Source organism: Bubalus bubalis, chromosome 12 (assembly GCF_019923935.1).
Source record: "Bubalus bubalis isolate 160015118507 breed Murrah chromosome 12, NDDB_SH_1, whole genome shotgun sequence".
NCBI classification, from domain to species: Eukaryota; Metazoa; Chordata; class Mammalia; order Artiodactyla; family Bovidae; genus Bubalus; species Bubalus bubalis.
This window is the reverse complement of record NC_059168.1, coordinates 72298498-72320943: the sequence shown is the minus strand read 5'-3', so window position 1 is coordinate 72320943 and position 22446 is coordinate 72298498. Positions and strand designations below refer to the sequence as shown.

The following is a 22446-nucleotide window of genomic DNA, read 5'->3' as shown; positions in this document are numbered from 1 at the left end:
GCCGGTGAAGACCTTTGCACGTACATCTTTGCACAAGGCGGTGGGTAACTTTTGATCTTTTCCAAGCTTCTCATCCATGGAAGCAGCTGCCTCTGGAAAAACATGTAAAAGCCCCTGTGTGATTTAAAGGTCCTGCTTCTCCCAGTTCCTGCAGGTTCAGGCACCCCCAGTCCATGCCAGGTGCTAGTTATAGGAAATGTAAGGCCCGTAGACCCCCAGCCAGTCTGACTGCTTGTGTCACCTAAACTGGGCCTTTGTTATAACCACCCCCTAAGCAAGGTCGGAATTTTTGCATGTTTCTTCTCGTGCCCCAGCTCGTATTTAAGTGTCTGTTTCATAAACACAGCCCCTGTCCCAATCTTCCCCAGACCCCTCCAGGAGACTCTGCCCAGAGTCCTTCCTTAGACATCCCAGCCTCCTAAGACTGGCTTCCTGCCATGGTCCTCACTCCCCTCCACTCTTGGATTGCTCCTTCCTTTTGGTACACCTGCAGCTAGATTTTTTGGCTTCCTCTTACCTCTAATTCCTGACAGTCTCCTAGAGCAAGAAATGCTCTCAGAGGCAATGCTGATCTCCGGGATGTGTGGGTTTAATTATTCATACAGCCTGTGGCACTCAAGCCAAGCCTGTGCACCCAGGTAGATCGTCGCTGACCTACTTCGTACCTTCTAAGAGAGGTAGCAGTTGTTTCGCTGTAAGCAGCTGGGTTTATAACAGAATAATAACCCCAAGGAAAAGCTCTCCTGTGTGATTAGCCTATAGAGAAAGAGAGATCAAGTTGCACCTTTTTGTTCTTGTTGGACAGATCTGCAGGGCCTTGAACTCTGCACCCCCTGAGCTATTGCATGCTTGCCAATTTGGTGGCAGCAGCCAGGGCTGGGAAAACAAAACAGTTGAAAGGCTGGCTTTTCTGCGAGCATCTGGGACTCCATTGTACTGGGTCTAAAGGGATTTCTCTAGCACTTCTTTAACAAATGCTTTGCCCGCCTCTGCTTCTGTTAGAGGCTGTGGCAGGCTCTGCCTGGCTCCCCGGCCTCTGCCCCCCCTTGCTCACAGCCGGTCACTTGATCCTCTTGATCCTCCTGTCCGCCTCCTCCACACCCTCCCAACCTGCTGGCCCCGCCATCTCAGAGGCCCAGGACCCCCTGCTTGTTAAAAATGCCCCCATTGAAGAAGGAGGTTATCTCCTTGGGGAACACGGGACAGGAGGGGAGGGAGGAGAGCCAGTGACACCAATTGTGTTAACAAAGGTGTAGGATTTCACTTGGGTCATGGGGGTCTTTTATTATTATTCTGCTTAGCCTACTTATACATTATATTTACTCTTTTGTGTGAATCTAATATTACATAAGAAGAGTGTTAATGCAGGCCGTTGGGCTCCACCCCACCAATGGCTCTCCATGGTCCAGTGGGAGTATCAGAATCAGGCTTTTTCAACTACAAGCACAGCCCCTTCACTGAGACGGTGATAAAGGGGGCAGCCATGGACAATGGGAAAAAGCTTCCTGGATGCCTTTTCTGCCTCCCACTCCTCCAAAGATATATTAAGAACCACTGTCCAGGCCAATGGTTTTCAACCTTTGGAAGCAAATTACAGTAAAACTACTCAGGGAATTTTTAAAAAATATATGTCCAGGCCCCTCCCCTCTGCTGCCCCCCATCCTCCACCCCAGACTAATGAAATCAACATCTTTGGGTCTGCCTGTCCCCCATCAGTATGTTTTTTGAAGCATTCTTGATGATTCTAACACTAGCGTGTGGATTATTAAGGAACTTTCTCAGCTGTTTTGAATGGCATGTTGTCCTGGCTATTAGCCCTGTTTCCCATCTAACCCTCACCTTATGTGTCAGGCTGATACCTGAATCACCATGGAAAGCTTGGGCCTGCCTCGCCTCACCCTTCCCAGTATTATTTATTTGTTTCTCTCCTTCTAGTTACATTATAGGGTCCTATGATTAGGCTCCCAAACCCTAGCCTGGGGCCTAGAACCCCTGTACTTGCTAAGTGTCACTTGTGCTGTGTTCTGTCCTCCTGTCTGTACCCCAGGAGGCAGCATCGGTGAGCTGGGAGCTGGCCATGGTCAAGTATTGTCACTGGAAGTCCAGCTGGGCCTGTCCCTTCTCTTTGAGGACCCAGAATCTCCCTCTTGTCTGTGCCAGAGCCATCTGGTTACAGAGAGTGCCTCCCACGAACTCAAAACCTGCAGCAGCAGGATATCTATTCTTGTAGTCAAACCACAAGGGGAGCCAAGTCCTAACTGGATGAGTGCTTGGCCAGCATGGACTCAGCCTAGCGGATGTTCAGTGGCACAGGCTAGAATGGCCTCTCTCGTCCCGCCCGCATTGGAGGGTCCTGACCCTCTCCCCTTCTCCCACTGCAGAGGACTAAACCTGTCAGAGTCCTGAGATACGACACACTAGGACATAAATAAATTCCCTTTGGCGTCCAGGCTGCCAACATTCTTACCAAGCAGCCCATTTATCCACTGGGCAGACTGTTTTTACTATTATGCCATTGAAGCTTGCTCCTTTGGAATTAAACCTTTAAATGCTGCTCACTTCCTTTCTTCTTGACTTCAGTATTCTGTCCATTTCTGTTTAATTCTAGCTAAAATGTCTTTCCAGTCTTTTAGCTTTGCGGTAATACTTCCTGCTTATTGAGATCCAGACTCATAAGGTCTTGCTTATTAACTGATGTTCCCAAGTTCACTTCATTCCTCTAAAAAACTGGAGAGACCTTAGAAATCTTAGAAGTCTCCCACCCTGCTATTGTAGGGAGAGAGAGTGAAGGAGTTGCCCCAAGTCCCAGATGTAGTTGGACCAGAATATAAGTTTCTTAGTCTGAGGCCCTTTTTACACTATCAATCATGGGCTCCCCAAACCCCAGATCTAGTCAGTCACCCCTTTCAGACAGCCTAGGACCTCTCTGTGGGCTGCATGCAAATAGTTAACTCGACAGTGTATGGCTCCAAACTTGCCTGGACCAGATAAAGGCATCACAGAACTGACGCATCAGGCAGACGGTGGAGTGAGATTTCTGCCTCTCTGAGATGGTGGCTTTATTTACACGCCACTGTCCCTAGAGGAGTAACATTGATGCCAATGCCTTAGAGCTGACTGTTTTTACCATCTGCAAACAGTCGTTGTGAGGATTAAACAAGATGATGCATGAAAAACACCTCACCCAGTCTCTGGCACAGAGGACATGCATGATCAATGTCAGTCCCCAGGCTGTGACTGCCTGCTTCTGCCCTAGGCCTGGCCTTGGCTCTCTCTGGTCTCTTGGGTTAGTTGATCCAGCCACTTGGGCTTTGCAGTTAGACTGTTCTACTGTCCGTGTAGTGCCCATGCTGCCTGTGTCCCCGGTTTAACCAACAGTGTCATGTCCTGCTCGAGAGCTTGCAGTGGCTCCCTGCTATCTGGTCTGGAATCCTGGATCTTCACCCTGGACGGCTTCCCCATCTGACCTTTCTCTCCATTCAGTGCTCATTCCCAACATGTGCCCATTCACCAGGAAAGGGGTTTTCTCAGCCCCCTCCCCTATGGACATCCCATGCTCCCTGCTGCCACCCCTTCCCGCCCATACACAGAAGACCTTCACCACCTACCAAGCTCATGTCACATCTTTCCTCCAGCTAATTCAGCTCCAGGAATCCACTTTTTTCTCCCCAGCTGAAATAATGGGTTATTCTGGGGCTTTCTAATTGCTTCCCATGTAATGTTTGTCTCTTAACTGATTTGAAAACTTTGAGGGGCAAAGACCACAATTTATATCTAACTCGTGACTCACCATAGACTCATTGAGCTTTAAACATGGAGTAGATGTTCAAGAAATAGATGAATGTCAGCATAGAGTGGCAGTCGTGAGCACAGAATCAGATAGACACACCGGAGCCTGAGTTTGAATTTCAGCTCCATATTTACTGGCTGTGTGATTTGGACAAGTTAATCTCTCTGTGTCTCTGTTTCCTGGAAAGTGGAGATTATGACAATACTTTATGGGTGTTACTACTGGTAAAAAATTTAAAATAGTACTTCATAGTTCCCTGGTGGCCCAGTGTTTAGGACTCAGTGCTTTCACTGCCATGGCCTGGATTCAGTCCTTGGTTGGGGAACTGAGATCCCACAAGCTGCCTCGCCAAAAATAAAAAATGAACAGAATAAAATATATATATATATTTTTAAATTTATTTTATATTTTTATTTTATTTATTCATTTGGCTGTGCTGGGTCTTAGTTGCAGCATGCTGAATCCTTAGTTATGGCATATGGGATCTAGTTCCCCAACCAGGGTTCGAACTTGGTTTCCCTGCATTGGGAGTGTGAAGTCTTAGCCACTGGACCAACAGGGAAGTCCCTAAAAATATATATTTAAAAGATAGTACTTGGTGCTTACTAAGCACTATATGACTGTTTGTTAAATAGATTCTGCCGATTGAGGACCAACCCCTGGAAAATCCATTTGTACAGTCTCCTCAGGAGCTGTTAGACATCAACTAGGAACCTAAGAAAAACTGGTTTACATCTCTATAGTCAGGGTTGACTCTGTTGCAGATTTCAAATGCAGCCTATATAGTACTGGTGATGACTTCAGATCATTTTCTCTCTCCTTTCTTTCTCTTAGAAACAGAGACAGCTAGTCATAAACTCAATAGGCAGCAGACACTATTTAAAGATGTCCTGCTTCCAATCAGGTATCTCCTGTTAGGAAAATTAGCTGACGACTTTCATTCTAACATCTACATTAACCGGCAGGCCAACACGTAGGCCAGGTGACCCTTCTTAGAACAAATGTGGGAGAGGAGATCTGTCGTTTCTTACACATTTTTACATCTAGTTGGGGAAGAAATCTCCTATGGTGACCAAGCAGCTCCTCAATTCCTAGAATAAGAGTGTTTGCAAAGAATTGATCTATACAGAGAGATTGTTGCTTTTTAAAGCCTTTGGTTCAAGAATAGAGATAAATGTATCCATTGTGATTAAACCCATGTATCTTGGAAACCTTTCATACCTCATACAGGTTCTGCTTTTATACTCTCATCCTCTGGGGTTTAAAAAAAATCAAGAAAAATATATCGTGTATTGTACATATACTTTGGTGATGCTATAGTACATGAATGCTGTCTTTTTCTTCTTCCTTTTTTCTTAAAGCTTGCATATTTTTTAATATTTTAAGAAATATTTGAATATGGTCTTATAGAATGGTTCAAAAATCTCAGTGGGAAATATCTCTTCTCCCAACCCTCACTGAGGTTGCCTCCAATCTGAAGTTGCCATATGTCTATGTTGAAGGTCAAGTGCATGTCTTAGAAAGGTCCATTGGCAGGTAGAAATGTGTGTAGACACCACATTTTTCCCCTTGGTTGTTTCTGCCTCATTTTTCCCTAACCCTATCCCTACCACCAATACATTTTTCTCTCCTTCAGATCCTTTTTTTATTTCTTGTTAATTAAAAATCAGGAGCTATAAGATCCCTAATTAGTGACTATATGAGGATAAAGCTGTAGGCCAACTATAGTTAAGAACTTTCTCACTTACCAATGTTTATCTCACACTGTACACACACTCACACACTTAGACACTCTCACATACTCTCACACAGTATCACACTCACACACTCACTCTCACATACACACATATGAACTCACTAGGACACACTTTTAGAGTTGGAAGTGCCATTGCAGATTAGTGAATTCATCCTCTAATCTATAAATAACTTTCTGCTTTAGATTTAAACTCTCTACAGTGGTCTCAATATTTAAAAATAAAATTAAACTTGATATACATTGGTGAACTTTGTTCTTGGGAAGAGTATGTATAGAATGAAGAAGATCATGTTTGGATAACCCAGGAAGCCACTTTAAAGAAAAAAAAAGGAGACACAGATTCGATTCTCTATCCAAGAAGATCCCATGTGCCGCAGGGCAACTAAGCTTACTGGCCACAACTATTGAGCCTGTGCTCTAGGGCCTGGAAGCCATAACTGCCAAGCCCACGTGCCGCAACTACTGAAACCCGTGTGCCCTAGAGCCCGTGCTCCGCAACAAGAGAAGCCACCACAATGAGAAGCCCTCGCACTGCAACTATACAAAGCCCCTGCTCGCTGCAACTAGAGAAAAGCCCACCCAGCAACGAATACCCAGCACAGCCATAAATAAATAAATAAAATTTGTAAAAAGAGAACTAATGGAGAATATACCTTGATTCCTTTCCCACTTAAAAAAATACCTGATAGACAAATTCTTTTTAAAAATTTAAAAAAAAAAATTTTTTTTAAGTGTTTAACACTTTTTTCTCCAACAATTTGATTAAGGTATAGCTGACATATAGTAAGTCTCATTTGTGTTTTTGGCATGTGGGATCTTATTTCCTCAACCAGGGACAGAACCCATTCCCCCTGCATTGGAAGCTCAAAGTCTTAACCACTGGACCACCAGGGAAGTCCCCACACATTTTTAAAATGTATACTTTGATATGTTTTGACATATGTATATACTGTAAAGCTATCACTGCTGCTAAGTCACTTCAGTTGTGTCTGACTCTGTGTGACCCCATAGACAGCAGCCCACCAGGCTCCCCTGTCCCTGGGATTCTCCAGGCAAGAACACTGGAGTGGGTTGCCATTTCCTTCTCCAATGCAGGAAAGAGAAAAGTGAAAGTGAAGTTGCTGGGTCATGTCTGACTCTTAGCGACCCCATGGACTGCAGCCTACCAGGCGCTTCCATCCATGGGATTTTCCAGGCAAGAGTACTGGAGTGGGGTGCCATTGCCTTCTCCGAAAGCCATCACTATTAATATAATAAACATATCCATCGCCCCCCAAAAGTTTGTCTCATAATCCTTTCCTGCTCCAAGTTAACTATTGATCTGGTTTTTGTCACTATAGATTCATTTGTGTTTTTAATATTTATATATAAATGGAATACTACAGTATGTATTTCTTTTTTGCTTTGGCTTCTTTGACTCAGCATTATTAAGTTTTTGGCTATTACAGGTAAAGCTACTGTGAATATCCGTATCCATATGTTTGTGTTGACATATGCTTACTATTCCTTGTGTAATTACCTAGAAGTGGGATGCCTAGAATATACGGTCAGTATACATTTAGCTTTTTAAGAATTGCCAAACTGGTTTCCAAAGGGCTTGTGACATTTTCTGCTCCTTCCACATTTTGTCATCGCTTAGTTACAATCAGTCTTTCTTGTTTTAGCCATTCTAATAGATGTATCAGTCGTAGTTCACTGTAGTTTTAAACTGCATTTCCCTAGTGTTGGATGTCTCTACACGTGTTTGTTTACCCTCTGTCTTTGGTGAAGCATTTGCGTCTTTTCCCTATGTTTTGAGTCACTGGGTCTTTTTTTAATGAAATGTAAAGAATAGGTAAATATTTTTTTTCTTTCTGAGCTTAGTTGCTCAGTCATGTCCTACTCTTTATGACCCCATGGACACTAGCCCACCAGGCTCTTCTGTCCATGAGGGATTCTCCAGGGAAGAATACTTGAGTTGCCATTTCCTCCTCCAGGAGATCTTCCCAATTCAGGGGCTGAACCCAGGTCTCCCACATTGCAGGTGGATTCTTTACTGTCTGAGCTACCAGGGAAGCCCAAATATTTTTTTCTTTCTAGTTTTATTGAAATATACTTGGTTTATATAAGCACTGTATGAGTTTAAGATGTATAGAATAATGATTTAATTTATATATGGCATGAAATGATTACCCCCAATAAGTTTAGTAAATATCCATCATCCCATATGTTAATAAATACAAAATAAAAGAAAAAGAAGTTTTTTTTCCTTGTGATGAGAATTCTCAGGATTTACTCTCTTAACAGCTTTCACTTATAATATTCAGCAGTGTTAATTATATTGATCATGTTGTATATTACATCGCTGGGCTTCCCAGGTGATGCAGTGGTAAAGAATCCACCTGCCAATGCAGGAGACGCAAGAGATGTGAGTTGGATCCCTGGGTCAGGAAGATCCCCTGGAGGAGGAAATGGCAACCCACTTCAGTATTCTTGCCTGGGAAATCCCATGGACAGAGGAGCATGGAGGGCTACAGTTCATGGGGTTGCAAAGAGTCGGACACCGCTGAGCGACTGAGCACAAATATTTGCACAACATAACAACCCTAGTACTTATTTACCTTATAACTAAAAAATATGGAATGCTTCACAAGTCCGTGTGCCGTCCTTGTGTGGGGACCACACTAATCTCCATACTGTTGCTGAAGTGAGCACTGTGTCTTCTTTTTTTGTTTGTCTTTAATTAGAGGATAGTTGTTTTACAGATTGTTTCTGCCATACATTAACATGAATCAGCCATAGGTATACATATGACCCTTCCCTCTTGAACCACCACCACCCCACCTCCCACCTCATATTTGTCTTCTTTTTATTGGGTTGTCAGAGTTGTTTAAACATTCTAGCTACAAGTCGTTTGTTGGGTATATTTTTTCCAAATACCTTCTCTCAGGCTTTCCTCTTGATTTTCTTAACACTGCCATTGGAAGAGCAAAGGTTTTTCATTTTGAAGTCAGTTTATAGATTCTTTCTTTCATAGTTTGATTTTTGTGTTGTAATTGAGAAATTTTTTGCAAAATCCAAGGTCATTAAGATTTTCTTCTATGTTTTCTTTTGGAAGTTATATAATACTAGCTTTTACATTTAGGTCTGTGATTCATTTTAAGTTAGTTTTTAAATATGATATTCAGTTTGTCACATATGGCTATCCAATTTTTCCAGCATCATTTGTTGAAAAGATCATCCCATGTCAAAAATCAGTTGACCATATATGTGTGGGTCTATTTTAGCACTCTTTTTTTCTATTCTTCCGAACTATTAATCTAGCTTTATACCAATATGACATATTATAGTTTTATAAGTCTTGAAAGCCAGTAGTACGTTTTCCAACTTGCCATTTATTATTATTATTGCTTTATTACTTTATTGCCCTTTATAATTATTATTATTACTAATATTTAAAGTCGGACATGACTGAGCGACTGAACTGAACTGAACTGAAAATTTTTATTTATATATTTATTTATTTGGCTGTGTCCGGTCTTCACTGCAGCACACAGGTTCCTCAAACTTCCTGTGGCATGTGGAATCTTTTTAGTTGCAGCAGTTGAACTGTTAGTTGGGGCATGTAGGATCTATTTCCCCAACCAGCAACCAAACCCTCAGGTCTTCTGCATCGAGAATGCAGAGTCTTAGCCATTGGACCACCAGGGAAGTCCCTGTCCTTCTTTTTCAAAGTTGTTTTGGCTATTCTATCTCCTTGGAAGCAAACTTTTTTAGTGCTGGCTGTAAACTAAAAATTTAAGAGAACTGTAAACTGACTGCATTAACCAAGCACTTGATAAAACATTTTCAGCCCTTAGCATGGTCCCTTTCTGTTAGCTAAAAGTAAAGAATTTTCTCTAAATTTTTCTAGTTATTTGGAGAGAAAAAAATCTGTGATGTGTGTGTATGTGTGTGTGTGTGTGCTGAAAGAAACTTAATTGGGTGCTGGGGGTTCAGATGAGATTCATAAGGATTTTGTCTTCTGTGGTACTTGGCTACATATTGATCTTGATATATTATCTTCACAAGATCCAGATCTTTTTGTACAATAAATTGTGATGATGTCACAGGGAAGAGTTTGCTCTGCTCCTTCTTGCTCCCTCTTTGTGCATTTAGAGTCAGCAGAGAAGAGACACAGAATAGATTAGGGGAAAACTTCCATGAGCTGAAATTCCATCCATTTAGCTGTTGCCACTCTCAAGCTTTCCGTCTGTCAGGTTTCCATTCTGTTTGGTACCCTTATTATCACCAGGCTTAGGCTGTAGCTCTTTCCTGGTGTGCTGCCCTGACTCTCACTTTGCCAGTCTTAAGAAGCTGCATTTTATTTTATTTTTTATTATTTTTTGGCTGCACTGTGCAGCCCGTGGGATCTTTGTTTCCCAACCAAGGTTAGAACCCACACCCCTTGCACTGGAAGCACGGAGTCTTAACCACTGGACCACCAGGGAAGTCTTCTGCCAGGCTTAAGATAGCTAGAGCACATATTGGGGCAAGCAGTCAAGCTCTGAATCTCTAAGTCCCAGACTTAGAGGCCTGTCAAAGAGTCTATTTTTCCTGCTGTGTGGAAAACACAATGTTCAAAATGGAGCCTGTGGAGCCTCTGGTGGGTTCGGGGCTCCCAGACCCCCAGCTGGCACCTGGCAGGGCCTGGCTCTCCATGGGACCTGCAGCTAGCTTCCAGCCCTGTCCCCTCCAGTAGGGCTGGTCTGAGCTGTCAGTTCAGCACTTCTGTATTCCTTACACCCTTTTCATGATCTTTTAAAGTCTCCCACAAGCAGGCCTTCTTTTCCTTCCTTTCCAGGTAGGGAAGCTGAGTCTCAGGGAGTGAAATACCATGCCAAGTTTTTAACAGGCATGGGCCTTGGTACCTCCTCAGCCTTGACTCCGGCCCACATTCCCCAACATCAGTGACCAGGGTGGCCACTGGGCAGCCTCCCTCAGCAGTTTGACACTGTTATCACTGAAATTTGGGACCAAAATGAAGACTCGCCAACATTGGAGTAGATGAGGGAAGAAGAGCAAGTGGGGTTACATGTGGTTTAACTGATGATAAACCCCTCCTCTCCAGCGTCTGTGGGCAACCTGGGCTTTTAGTAAAGATGGTCATGCCCTGCTTGCCTGTAAACTTTCCACCTTTGGGTTCGGAAGGGGCTTTGCTAAGGAGGAGGATGACAAAAGGCGTCTCTGGGCTCTATTTTAGAACTGTTTTCTGAGGCCCCTTGCCTTCTCAGAAGCTGGCAGCCACTTTCTCTCTGCCACATAACTCCCTCTGAGAATCCTCTCCCATCTCCATGGTAACTGCATGTCAGGAGACAGCCTGCTCTGTTCTGTGGCTTTGTATTAAACACAATGAATTTAAATCGGGTGCTCGGCAGTGAAGATAATCATTCTGGATTAGAGAGACGCCTGGAGCTCCTCGTTTCATAATTTTAGACGTTGGCACAATTCTCAGCTTTCGTCCTTGTAATTCAAGCCCAAGCCCCACCTACCCCTCTGTTTCTAAACTGCAGTTAGATCCAATTTCACTTGGGCTTTCCTCCATCCTTTGACAGAGGAATCTTGGAGCCCGGGAGCCCCGCAGTTATGCCAGGGCTATCCTGAGCTCTGGAAGGGGCGGTATCGTGTGAAAGAGACATGGAACTCCAGAGACAGATGGACACTCATTCCGTCTCGCTGCGTGATTTCCTCTGAGCCCCATTTTTCTTACCTATAAAATGAGAAGAGTAAGCTCTACCCTACAGAATCATATATTTTTTTAAATTTTTATTGTGATAAGATATATATATATATATGTGGCTTCCCTGGTGGCAGTAGTGATGAAGAATCTGCTTGCAGTGCAGGAGACACAGAAGACTTCGGTTTGATCCCTGGGTCAGAATCTTCCTGCCTGGAGAATTCCATGGACAGAGGAGCCTGGCAGGTCACAGTTCATGAGGCCACAAAGAGTCGGTCTCGGCTAAGCACACACACAAGATACATATAACATGAGATTTCTCATTTTAACCATTTTAAGTGTACATTTCAATGACATTAAGTACATTCACAATGTCGTCACCACAATAATCCATCTCCAGAACTTTTCCATCGTTCCCAACTGAAACTCTGTCCTCAGTAAATACTAATTTCCATTCTCCCCACTCCTCTCAGCCCCTGGAAAACACCATTTTACTTTCTATCTCTATGAAGTTGATTACTCCAACTTAATAAAAGTGAGATCATACAGTTTTTGTCCATTTGTGAATGGCTTATTTCACAGAGCATAATGTCCTCAAGATTGAACCATGTTGTAGCATGTGTCATGATTTCCTTCTTTTTTGAGGCTGGATAACATTCACTTCCACTTTATGTACATACCACATTTTGTTTATCCATTCATCTGTCGATTGACACGTGGTTGCTTCCGCATTTTGGCTATTATGAAAAATACTGCTATGAACATGGGTATACAGATATCTGAGTCCTTGCTTTCAATTATAGAGTCATTTTGAGGACCAAATAAGATAATAAATATTAAGAACATTGCACAGAGCAGGCTGTCAGTAAATGTTCATTTCACTCCTGAAAGTGAGTTCAGCCCAGGTGCTACCTGCCACAAGGGTCCGATGGCTTCTGTAGGAGGGGGGGTCACCTTGTGCTATTGGGCTGCTTCTGTGTGCCTGGGACATTTGAATCTGTTGAGCCTGGGGAATTAACACAATTCATTTCAGGGTTTAAAGGGCCTGTCTTACCTATGGAAATGTGTGTCGTTTCATGATGAAAACCATGCATGTTTTTACATTTCTCTCACCATTTGGTATTCATGTATTCCCAATTACAAAGTAAGAAAATGTTATGGCTGATGTATATAATTCCCTATTTCTGGTCTATTTTAAGTGTAGCCTCTGGGAGACCCTGAATCTGTGGTGGGATTGCTCCAGGCTATGAGGCTCTGCCCTTAGTTGCTATTGGTTGGTATTAGATCTATTCTCCATGTTACCCAAGAGTATGAGATTTGGAGTAAAAATACCTAGATCCCAGTCTTGTTTCATCTCTCAAACACTGAGATGGTGGAAACATCTGTCCAACCCAGTGTTTGTGAAGATTAGGTGAGGGCAGCCTTTGCTGTGCAGGTGACTCCTCGTGCACTTCTTGGGGGCAACATTGCAATCTTGGTCTGCATCCCTCCATGAGAGTTTCTCTGGGTCTAGTTTCTTCCAAAAGTTTCCATGATGGGGATTACTCTCTTGCTGCCTGGGGCCCCTCCAGGGATGAGAATCCCAGAGCCGAGGAAGCATCTTTCTCTACCAGGTCCTCTGAAATTAGCCTTTCCAGACTCAGCCGGAGCTTCTGCCGCCAGCCCTGGAGAGGGCCAGCACCTCTTTGTCTTAGGAAAGGAATTTGCAACAGAAGGGAAAGGGGAGCAATGCACAGCCTCCTGACCGGTGCCTGACCCAGCTGCTCCCCGCAGCGCAGCGATCAGGTCTGCTCTTTATTGATGGGGCTGAAGGGGGGAGGGGATGTGGGATTTCACACTGAATCTTGGAACTTTCTCTCAGCAGGCCTGTTCTTGCTTGCAGCTGGTTGTGTTTTGTGCGCCCAGGGCCTACCTGTGCAGCAGGAGCCAGGCCAGCTTAAATCGGGCTTCCCGAGTGGATACGCCCACTGTCCTTGAGACCTGCAAGTTACCCTGCTCTGCTCGCCCTGGGAGGGGGGCCTGAGTTTCCTGCGAGAGTGTCTTAACTTCTAGGGCAGCTCACCTCCTCTTGAAGCCAGTGAGCCAGGAAGATGCTTGCTTTGGTGACAGGGTTTTCTTGGCTTCCATAACCCCATGCCAGCCTGCCCTTCCTCCTCCCTCTTGGCTGTCCTCCCCGTCATCTTGTCTTTGTCTAACTCCTCTCCTCTGTGGTCGCCTCTCGGGATCCTATCCCAGATTGCCTTGTCCTCTTCCCCACCTTCTCTCCCCAGGTGATCTGTTACTGATGACTCCCACGTCTGCAGCTACATCTTAGGCACCTCTGCGCACCTGCCTGAAACTCAGCACATCCACCACAACCCCACTTCTCTACTGGGGACCCCTCCCGGGAATGGCACCCCCATCGTCCCAAGCCAGAGAGCACTTGCTCAAGACCACAGGACTCCTCAGACCCAGGTCTGCCAGGCTCCAGAGTTCAGGCCTCTCCCACCAGAGCCTCCCACCTCCATACACTATCAGCGAATAGAAACATATCTTGAACAAATGCAAAAATTCAAATGTCACTCTCAGCCCCAACCTGACTCTGCTCTGGGACCCCTCCCTGGTTTTGGCTGTGCTGGACCTCGCCTGGACCCCTTTGTCGGCTGTCCCTGGCCCCTGGGTGCCCACTCCCTTGGCAATCTCAGCCTGATTTCTCTGTCCCTGCTCCTGACTTCAAAGAACTGGCCCCTGAACATGGCATGTTCAGTTCAGCCCTCTCTTGTTGATTCTGTAGTACATTTTCCATATGCTTTTCTTTACCTCCATCTTGGCTCAGACCAACACTTTTCATTTTCCCAGAACTTTCCCTCTGTTTTGCTAAGTCTGGGACCAAGGGCCTGGGCACCCTCAGCTCCCCTCCATGTCACCTCGGGTCACCTCTTCCTCTATCTACCTCCCTCTGGAACGGATGGGGAGAGACGTGTTTCCCAGTCTAATAGAAGTGCAACCCTCAGTTTCTTCACTTGAACAATGGGTATAATACATGTATTTCACAGGACTGTTGTGAAAAACAAGCACAGAGTGTGTGCTCAGTGGATATTGGTTATAATTAGCGATTTTCACCTCTGCTCCAGGGTCTCAGTCAGCTCTACCTTAAGATGTCTAAAAACTCTCCTCTGTCCTAAATTTGGTGGCTCCTCTCCTGATACTGTTTTTTTCAGTCATACAGTCATAAAACCTCCCCTGTTATTTACATCACATCTTCTTCTGTCATTAAACCTAGTTGCTGCTTCTTCCTAGAAATGGGTTTCACATATGACCTTCATCCCAGTCCCCAAGTTGAGATTCATCATCTAAGCACTGCAGTTGAGTTTGCACTGCATAGTCAGAGTCATGTTATGGAGTCTTTTTCACGTTCTTTCTCTGCCCAGAAGCCTGTCGTGACTACAGACATGTCCAAGGATGGGGGTGACCAGAGTCCTCTCTGTAAATGTGCTCCTAAACCCCCACACTCCCGAAGCCCCTCATCACCACCACCTCCACAACACACTTTGCTGACCTATGGAATCAAGGTCACCAAGGCCCACCCACTTTGGTCATAATCAGTCCTGCCTCAACCAAACCAGCCAGGTCTTTTCTCTGTCCTCCAGCGGTGTCCCCGGCTCTGCCCACATCATTTCCTGCCCCAGAGGGTCACATCCTGTCCACTTCCCGCCTTAAGCCTTCCCATCCTGCTGTGTCCTTCCCCTCCCCTTGTCTTTTGTTCAACTTGATGATGCTGTCACCATTGAGGAAAGTTATCTTGTGCTGCTTTGTACTCTCGTTATTTTGAAGTCATTTCTATTAGAAATGAACCTTTTTGTCTGGTTTGCTAACTGTACTTGTATTTCTCACATAAGCATCTTAAGGTACTTATATTTCTCACTTCTTCTGGAGCATCTGATACACTTAACATGGTGTGCACATTTGTGTTACCCAGAAATTATGCTTAGTGTTCACTCATATTTACTGGGCTCCTACTATGTGTGGGTACCGTCCTTGGTGCTTTACACACATTATCTCATTTAATTCTCATAGTAACCCCACAAGCGGTATATTATTACTCCATTTTACCAATGAGGAAAATGAAGCTCAAAGAGATTAAATAACTTGCCCAAGATTTTATAACTATAAGTGATGTAGCTAAGATATAAACCTAGATCTGTCTGGTTCTTGTCACTCTACCATTTTGCCTCTTAATATAGCAATAATGTGCTTTTAAATGGCAGGCAGATTAAGTGTGGGAAAATGTTCTTTTCCCAAAGTATATTGCAGGTTGAATGTTGCCTGTCTCCTCTGCTGAAAATTCAAAGAATGAAGGGTGAGTTTTAGATAAGGTAATGCTGTGAGAGCACAGCAAGGTCAGGAGGTGGGACCCTGCCCTGGATGAAGCAATAGAGGCTGGGACCCAGAAGGTAGGAGTAAACAGTAAAAGGAAGCTTAGAAGTGCAATTCATTATAAATGTGCAATTTAGAGAAAACAGTCAGCTGCAGAATGAACTCAACAGGTCAATAAAAGGCCTGGGAGCTGTGTGCAGCCGGAGGAACAATCATGCATTCCTTGGTATCTGGGAGAAAAGGAGTTTCAGGGGAGGGTTTGTGTTGTCTTGTTTGTTTTTCAGAGAAAAAGAGCATTTGATAAAAAGTGTTGGGGAGACTCTAAAAGAAGACAGAAGGGGACTTCCCCAGTGGTCCAGCAGCTAAGACTCTGCACTTCCGCTGTAAAGCACACGGGTTTGATCTCTGGTTGGGGAATAGGGTGCGACCAAAAAAGATAAAAATAAATTAAAAAAAAAAAAAAGAGGGTGGAGGCAGTGGTCAGCATTCCAGTGGCCTGGCAGGGAGTTATGGCAGAAAGAGTCATGGTCCTGAGCCCTCAACGTGAGCTGGATGAATTGACAGTAAAGCCAACATAAACTTGTTAAAAGCATGATCTCCCTAGATCAGGTCAGTGTAACTGATAAAAATGTGGGACTCCTCATTCAAAAATCATTAAGAATTTCAAGACGACAGCAGGGATTAAACCAGGACAGAGCCCTTCTAAATGCAGGGCACTGTGGGGCTGCACAAGCCATATACCCATGGAGCTGGCTTTGGCTGGTAGGTGTATGTTTCAGGTTGAGAAAGGTGTTTACTGAGTGCCAGGCATGGTTCTAAGTACCATCATACATCATCTCATTTGACAAAACGCTCAGGTCCTTCTTTTGAGCGTCTCTCGAATCCCAAGGAGTGCTGCTGCTTAAGAGCTGGCTTTCCAGAGGGCCTGTAAGCAGTCAACAGATATCTGAAGATGAAGGAAGTTATTCAGCACAAGGGAGAAACCACTGAGCTGGTTATTTCTTTTCTCTGTACTTCAAGCAAATATGAGTAAAAGATGGAAGATAATTTCAATGTGAAAAGAAAAGGAAACAGTTCAGCAATTCCAAGAGAAGCAGATCCATTTGAACAAGTGATGACTTTCTCAGTCATGTTAAGAAATGTTAAAATGTTTGCATTGGACTTAGTTTACAAAGCATATACAAACACTTGTTATTTGGGGGACTTTCCCAGTGGTCCAGTGGTTGAGAATCCACCTAGCAATGCAGGGGATACAGGTTTGATCCCTGGTCAGGAAGCTAAGATCCCACATGTCTTAGGGCAAGTAAGACCATGCAGCCAAAAAAAAAAAATTGTTATTTGATTCTCAGTGCAGGATTGTTCCCTCTGTGAAATTTGAGTTGCCCTTAATCTGTACATCTAGATAGTAGCAGATCTAGCTCTTCTGATTCCAATAACCTCCCCCAAACACTCCCCCTTTTCTGAGCATCAGTATGAAAATATGATCCAGGAAGTCCTTCCCTCATTCCTAATGAAAAACCCCACAGATAAGCTCAGACCCAAGTGCCTTCTCAACATCATGGCACCAAGTTTGTGTCTTGACCTGTTGGTTCTTGGCCTTGGAGTTAGAGAATCAAACTTTTTCCTTTGAGGTGCAGAGTGGAGGGGTAGAGGAAAAAAAGAAAAACATTGTTAGTGGGAACTCAGCAATATGTGGCTACACCTGCAGCAAGGTAGGAAATGCTACAGACCCTCCAGATTTGTCCTGACAAAGTCAGGAAAGGCCAAGGCACTATTCTTTCCAACTCTGTGATATCAGCAAATAAATTACATATGAAATTTCTTTTCAACTTGCTGAGCAGGTCCACAGTCAGTACAAAGACCCCCGAGTGCCCACAGTGGTCTGCCCACAGTGGTCTGTAACTTCTGAAGCGTAAAGATGACATTTATAACAACAGGTTTAGGTTGAGTTCAGTATGAGTTCTTGCCAAGTGTATGCCTGGGAACTGTGTCATAAAATGGATCACTATTACGTAGACTGGTTTTCCTTAGGGGGCAAGTGGAAGTGACATGACTGGGCATCAAATCAATCCAGATTTACCCAGCAGTATGTCATCAATATCAAAAATAAAATAATGGCAACCCTTTGAAGTAATAAAATTCTGTTTCATATCCTGGCAAATGGATGTAATGATGCTGTGTCTGCTGGTTAAACAAATGGTCCTAAAGTCCATATTAACTCAGTAGTGAGAGATGTCAGGTCTACATTCACAATAGAAAGGAATGCCACATGCACAGTGGGGAATGCTTGGCTGGAAAGTAGTTTATGTCAAAAAAAAAAAAAAAAGGGCTTGGGTTGATAAGTGGGCCATTCTGGTCAGCCACCAGGTTCCAGGAGGCCCTGCTGAGTTAGCTGTTCCATGGTCGAGTCTGGCATGATTGGAGATGCTCATGTGTTGGGAAGCAGCAGTTCTACTTCCTGGCAGCATATACCCTGAATGCGGGGACTGCCCTGGTGTGGGTGAGGATGTGCCAGGACTGTGCATAGCAATGTCCCTGAACTCAGAAATGAATACATGCCTGGAGGAGTGTTCATACAGTGAATTAATTAAAGTAAATGAAATATCTGTACTTAAATGAATCTTAAAGATGTCAAATTTAAAAAGCAAATTGCGAAAGAACATGGAAGTTATAAAACCATTTGTGTACCTTTTTTTAATTTGCAAAGCAAATACAGTGAAAGTGCAAAACGGATGGGAGAAGTTTATATCAACCTCAGGGTTGAGGGATGGAAATTTTAAGATGAAGAGCTCTTATTATATTGAAAATATTTTCCTTCATTTTTTAATTAAAAAATATGTAAGGTAAATATGGTAAAAAGTTAATGTCTGTTAAATCTGAGTAATGGGTTTATGGGTATGTGTTGTATTATGTTCTGTACTTTTACTGTATGGTTGAAATGTTTCATACCTTTAAAAGAAAGTATTTTAAGCACATAAACATGGCTGACTAAATTTCAAATAGCTTTAGTTTCCCTCAAATTTATTTTTATGTATATTATGAAAGTAATATAGTCTAAGAGAGAAATTTCAGAAAATTAGAAAAAAAATAAATTACTCAGAATCTCATCATCCAAAAACAGTCATTGTTAATGTGTTGGTATATTTCCTTCCATTTTGTTTCTTTGTGTGGGTGTGTGTGTATTCAAACACACTTCTAAAGCATCTTGGGTACACATATTGAATGCTGCCTTTTCACTCGTTATAGCATCACCCCTGTTCCCTGTTGAGACTTAGCCTCCATGAACATCATTTCTACCGATTTCTAAAGATCTTTCACAGCTTCCTTTTCTTGCATAAACACAGTTCTGAACATTCAGCAGTCACACAGTCACATTGCCTTTTGATTATCGTAAACATCATCCTTCTGAAAGCCTCCGGAACAGGATTGGGTCACGCTCTGCTGTTGATTTCTGTAAGGCCGTTTTGTGTGGGATGACAGTAGAAAGGTCTGTCACATCTGTGATACCACATTCCCGTGAAGACTGAGCTTGTCGGCATTCATTCCGTGGGTGGGAGCTGTGCATATTTTAGAAGCCAGCTCTGTGTGTATCTTGCCTGGGAGGAAACCAGCGCTTGTGCATCCAGCATCTGCTCTGGGCTCCAAACCTGCAGCTGGAGGAATGTTTACTCCTGTTAAGCTCACTTTGAGGCCTGGGGTAACAGCAGTAATGACTATTCCAGCTATTTATGTGTCCTTTGCAGCTGATAGTTGCTCTCACATCCATTGCCACCTGACCTTCTCTGAGCCCCCAGAGGTAAGGCACAGAGCAGAGTAGACACACAGGATTACAGCCAGTAAATGTGATAGTCAGGACCACTGTTGGATGCTTCTGACTCCTTCCAGAACACTTTTCAGTTACTATCCTTGGACCCAGGCAAGAGGAGTCTCTGCCATGAGTTCTGGACTCCAGGTGACCTCCAGGCCCAGAGCCCACTGTCCCAAAATCCTGGACTATACTCTGGGGCCCTGGAATCCACTGACAAAGGGTCTCAGCACGGCCAGGGCCTATATTAGCCTGTATCTGTCTGCTTGGGGGCCAGACCCCCACTGTGTGCACACCAAGCCCCAGGGCACCATCTTGCAGGGGTGAGCAGAGCTTAGATCTGCAGCTGCAGGACGGATCCAGGGTTGGGGGGTGTGAGCTGGAGGCAGACGCAGAGGCTGGAGGCCAACATCTCCTGCAGTGTATCTCAGAACTGCAAGGACTCTGAGAATTGCGAACTCAGGCCTAGCCTTCTCAGTCATTATGAAGTTGTATCTGTTACAGTAGGTGCCTAGAATATATTCTATATAACAGTTTGTTAGCTTGATCTGAGCCAACCTGGAGATTCAGCAGGTAGATCTTTTCCACTCTCAGAAACCCACAGATACTAAGAACTGTCTTGGCTCTCTTATTCCACTGTGCTGTTTCCAGGTTCCCTTCTTCTTGACGCAAGGCCACAGATGGACGAGGGAGTGCAAAGGAAAACAATCTAGAACCCCAGAAGAAGTAAAACAATTTAGTGTGTAAAATCCCAATATACCAGACACCCCCGTGTCCACACATAAAAGCAAGAAATGCATTTCAGGACAAAATAGACTACAACCACCTGCTACAAGGGTGAATCAGCCTGGCACCATCCAGCCAAATCTGAAATAGAAGCCAGCTAGTAAAGCTACAATCTGGTGCTCTTCCCCTTCCTACGTCTCTCTGCCTCCCACATCATGGGTCCTACGTGTGAACCGAAGAACTAGCACCCTCTGTTGGTTATTTCAAGTTATGAAAGAAGTCAGGCCAGGACAACAGGGCGACAAGTCTCACCCACCCAGCCAGGGTCAGCATGGAAAATCAGTGTTGCAAGAGTTTTCATTTTAATTGTTTGTTGGCCACTGAACTAATTTTTTTTCAGTTCCTTATTATCCAGCAATATTTCTGATTTGTGATGAAGGATTTAACTGAATAGAGAAGCATGAAATCATCAAGACAGTTTCATTGTGCTGATTTCCTCCCATACAGAAAACAGAGATAAACAACTAAATTCTGAATAATTACTCACACATATTAGGACAAAACTTTACAAAGTGATACTTCTCTTGACTTTCACAGCCATCCAACGATGTAAAGATGCTGCATCAAAATATTTTTTAAATGATAGGGATAATGTTAGTCACTCAGTCGTGTCCAACTCTTTGCAGCCCCATGGACTGTAGCCCGCCAGGCTCCTCTGTCCATGGGATTCTCAAGGCAAGAATACTGGAGTGGATTACATTCCCTTCTCCAGGGGATCTTCCCGACCCAGGGATCAAACCCTGGGTAATTTTTCACTGATAAATCAGACAGGGCCCTAAAATGCAATCTCAAACAAGTCAAATGGAAATAATGTTCTTGGAAAAACTAAAAACAAAGATAACAATTTGAAAATGTCTATAAAAACTTTGACCAGAATTGCTTAATGAAATGTGAGAGAATAAAACAAAACAATATATTCAAATTAATATTTTATTCATTATGGTTTACATATATATCTGTAACTAAAATAATATTATAACTTCATTATGGTTTACATGTAGATGTGTAACTATATACAGATATACATGTAATATTTTATATATATAAAATATTACAAATAATATTATAAAAATACCTCATCTATATATTCAGGGCTTCGTTTGTGGCTCACCTGGTAAAGAATCCACCCACAATGCAGGAGACCCGGGTTCAATCCCTGAGTTGGGAAGATCCCCTGGAGAAGGGAAAGGCTACCCACTCCAGTATTCTGCCCTGGAGAATTCCATGGCCAGTATAGTCCATGGGGTCGCAAAGAGTCGGACACGAATGAGCAACTTTCACTTCACTTCACTCATATATTCAAGTTGGTCAGAAATCATTTGGGGGGAATGGTCTCATTGGGAAATAGAGGCTGAGGAAACACACTGAGTGGTTTTTCCAAAGCACCGAGCCACAACCCCAGATGAGGAAGAAGCAGCTTTGTGTGTTGGATCCACAGTAATGATGAAGGTTATACGCTGGCTCCTATGTGTAACCCAGGAACTCCAGCCCCTCGCAGTTTCCCGAACACTGCTGCACTTGGACCCCCCGCCTCCTATGTGGGAGAGTCAGTGGTTGTCCTGAATATCCACCTGAGGACCCAGTGTCTCTCCATGCAGCGACCCACATATGGGTAGAAATGTAACCGGATGGCTTTTCCCGTCTCCCTCAGGCAGCACTCGTTGGAGGCACCACCATGATCATCGGCCATGTCCTGCCTGACAAGGAGACCTCCCTTGTGGAAGCCTACGAGAAGTGCCGGGGTCTGGCCGACCCCAAGGTTTGCTGTGACTATGCCCTCCACGTGGGGATCACCTGGTGGGCTCCCAAGGTAACAGTGCTGGGTGGAACCCTGAAAGGAGAACCAGTGCTCTTGTTGGCGGAGGGGCCATTTAGTGGGTGACGCTGTGGGTGACCAGCTGACACTGTGGCTGAGTAGCGAGGTCAGCCCCCAGGGTCAAATCATTTTGTGCTGGAAGTAACAGCACTGAGGTCTCAGAACAGAGGGTCCTGTCCTGGCTCAGTGCCGTGTGGTAAGAATGGATCTTACCATCTTACCCAGGAAGAATGGGTGCGTCTTTCCTGCTGGGCCCCAGCTCCTGCTCTAAGCGCCCTGAGGCTACCTCCGACTAGGCCCTGTCTCTGTTCAGCCTCTGTGCCCCTGGCTATCCTGGCCTCCCATTGCCCAGGCTCCAGGGCAAGAGTCCAAGCCCTGCTCCCTGGCTTCCCACTTCCTTGTTCTTCCTGAAAACAGATTCACAGGCATTTAGATTTTGCTT

General features: G+C 44.1%; 1 protein-coding gene across 1 annotated transcript in view; it reads left to right on the top strand.

Annotated features, from left to right (window-relative positions):
• The window catches only part of DPYSL5 (dihydropyrimidinase like 5), an 89418-nt gene that overhangs the window by 40672 nt on the left and 26300 nt on the right, over positions 1 to 22446 (top strand). The window contains exon 3 of the mRNA XM_006046210.3: positions 21840 to 21998. Within this exon, the coding sequence (XP_006046272.1) occupies positions 21840 to 21998 (159 nt within the window). The remainder of the gene's footprint in view (positions 1 to 21839; positions 21999 to 22446) is intronic.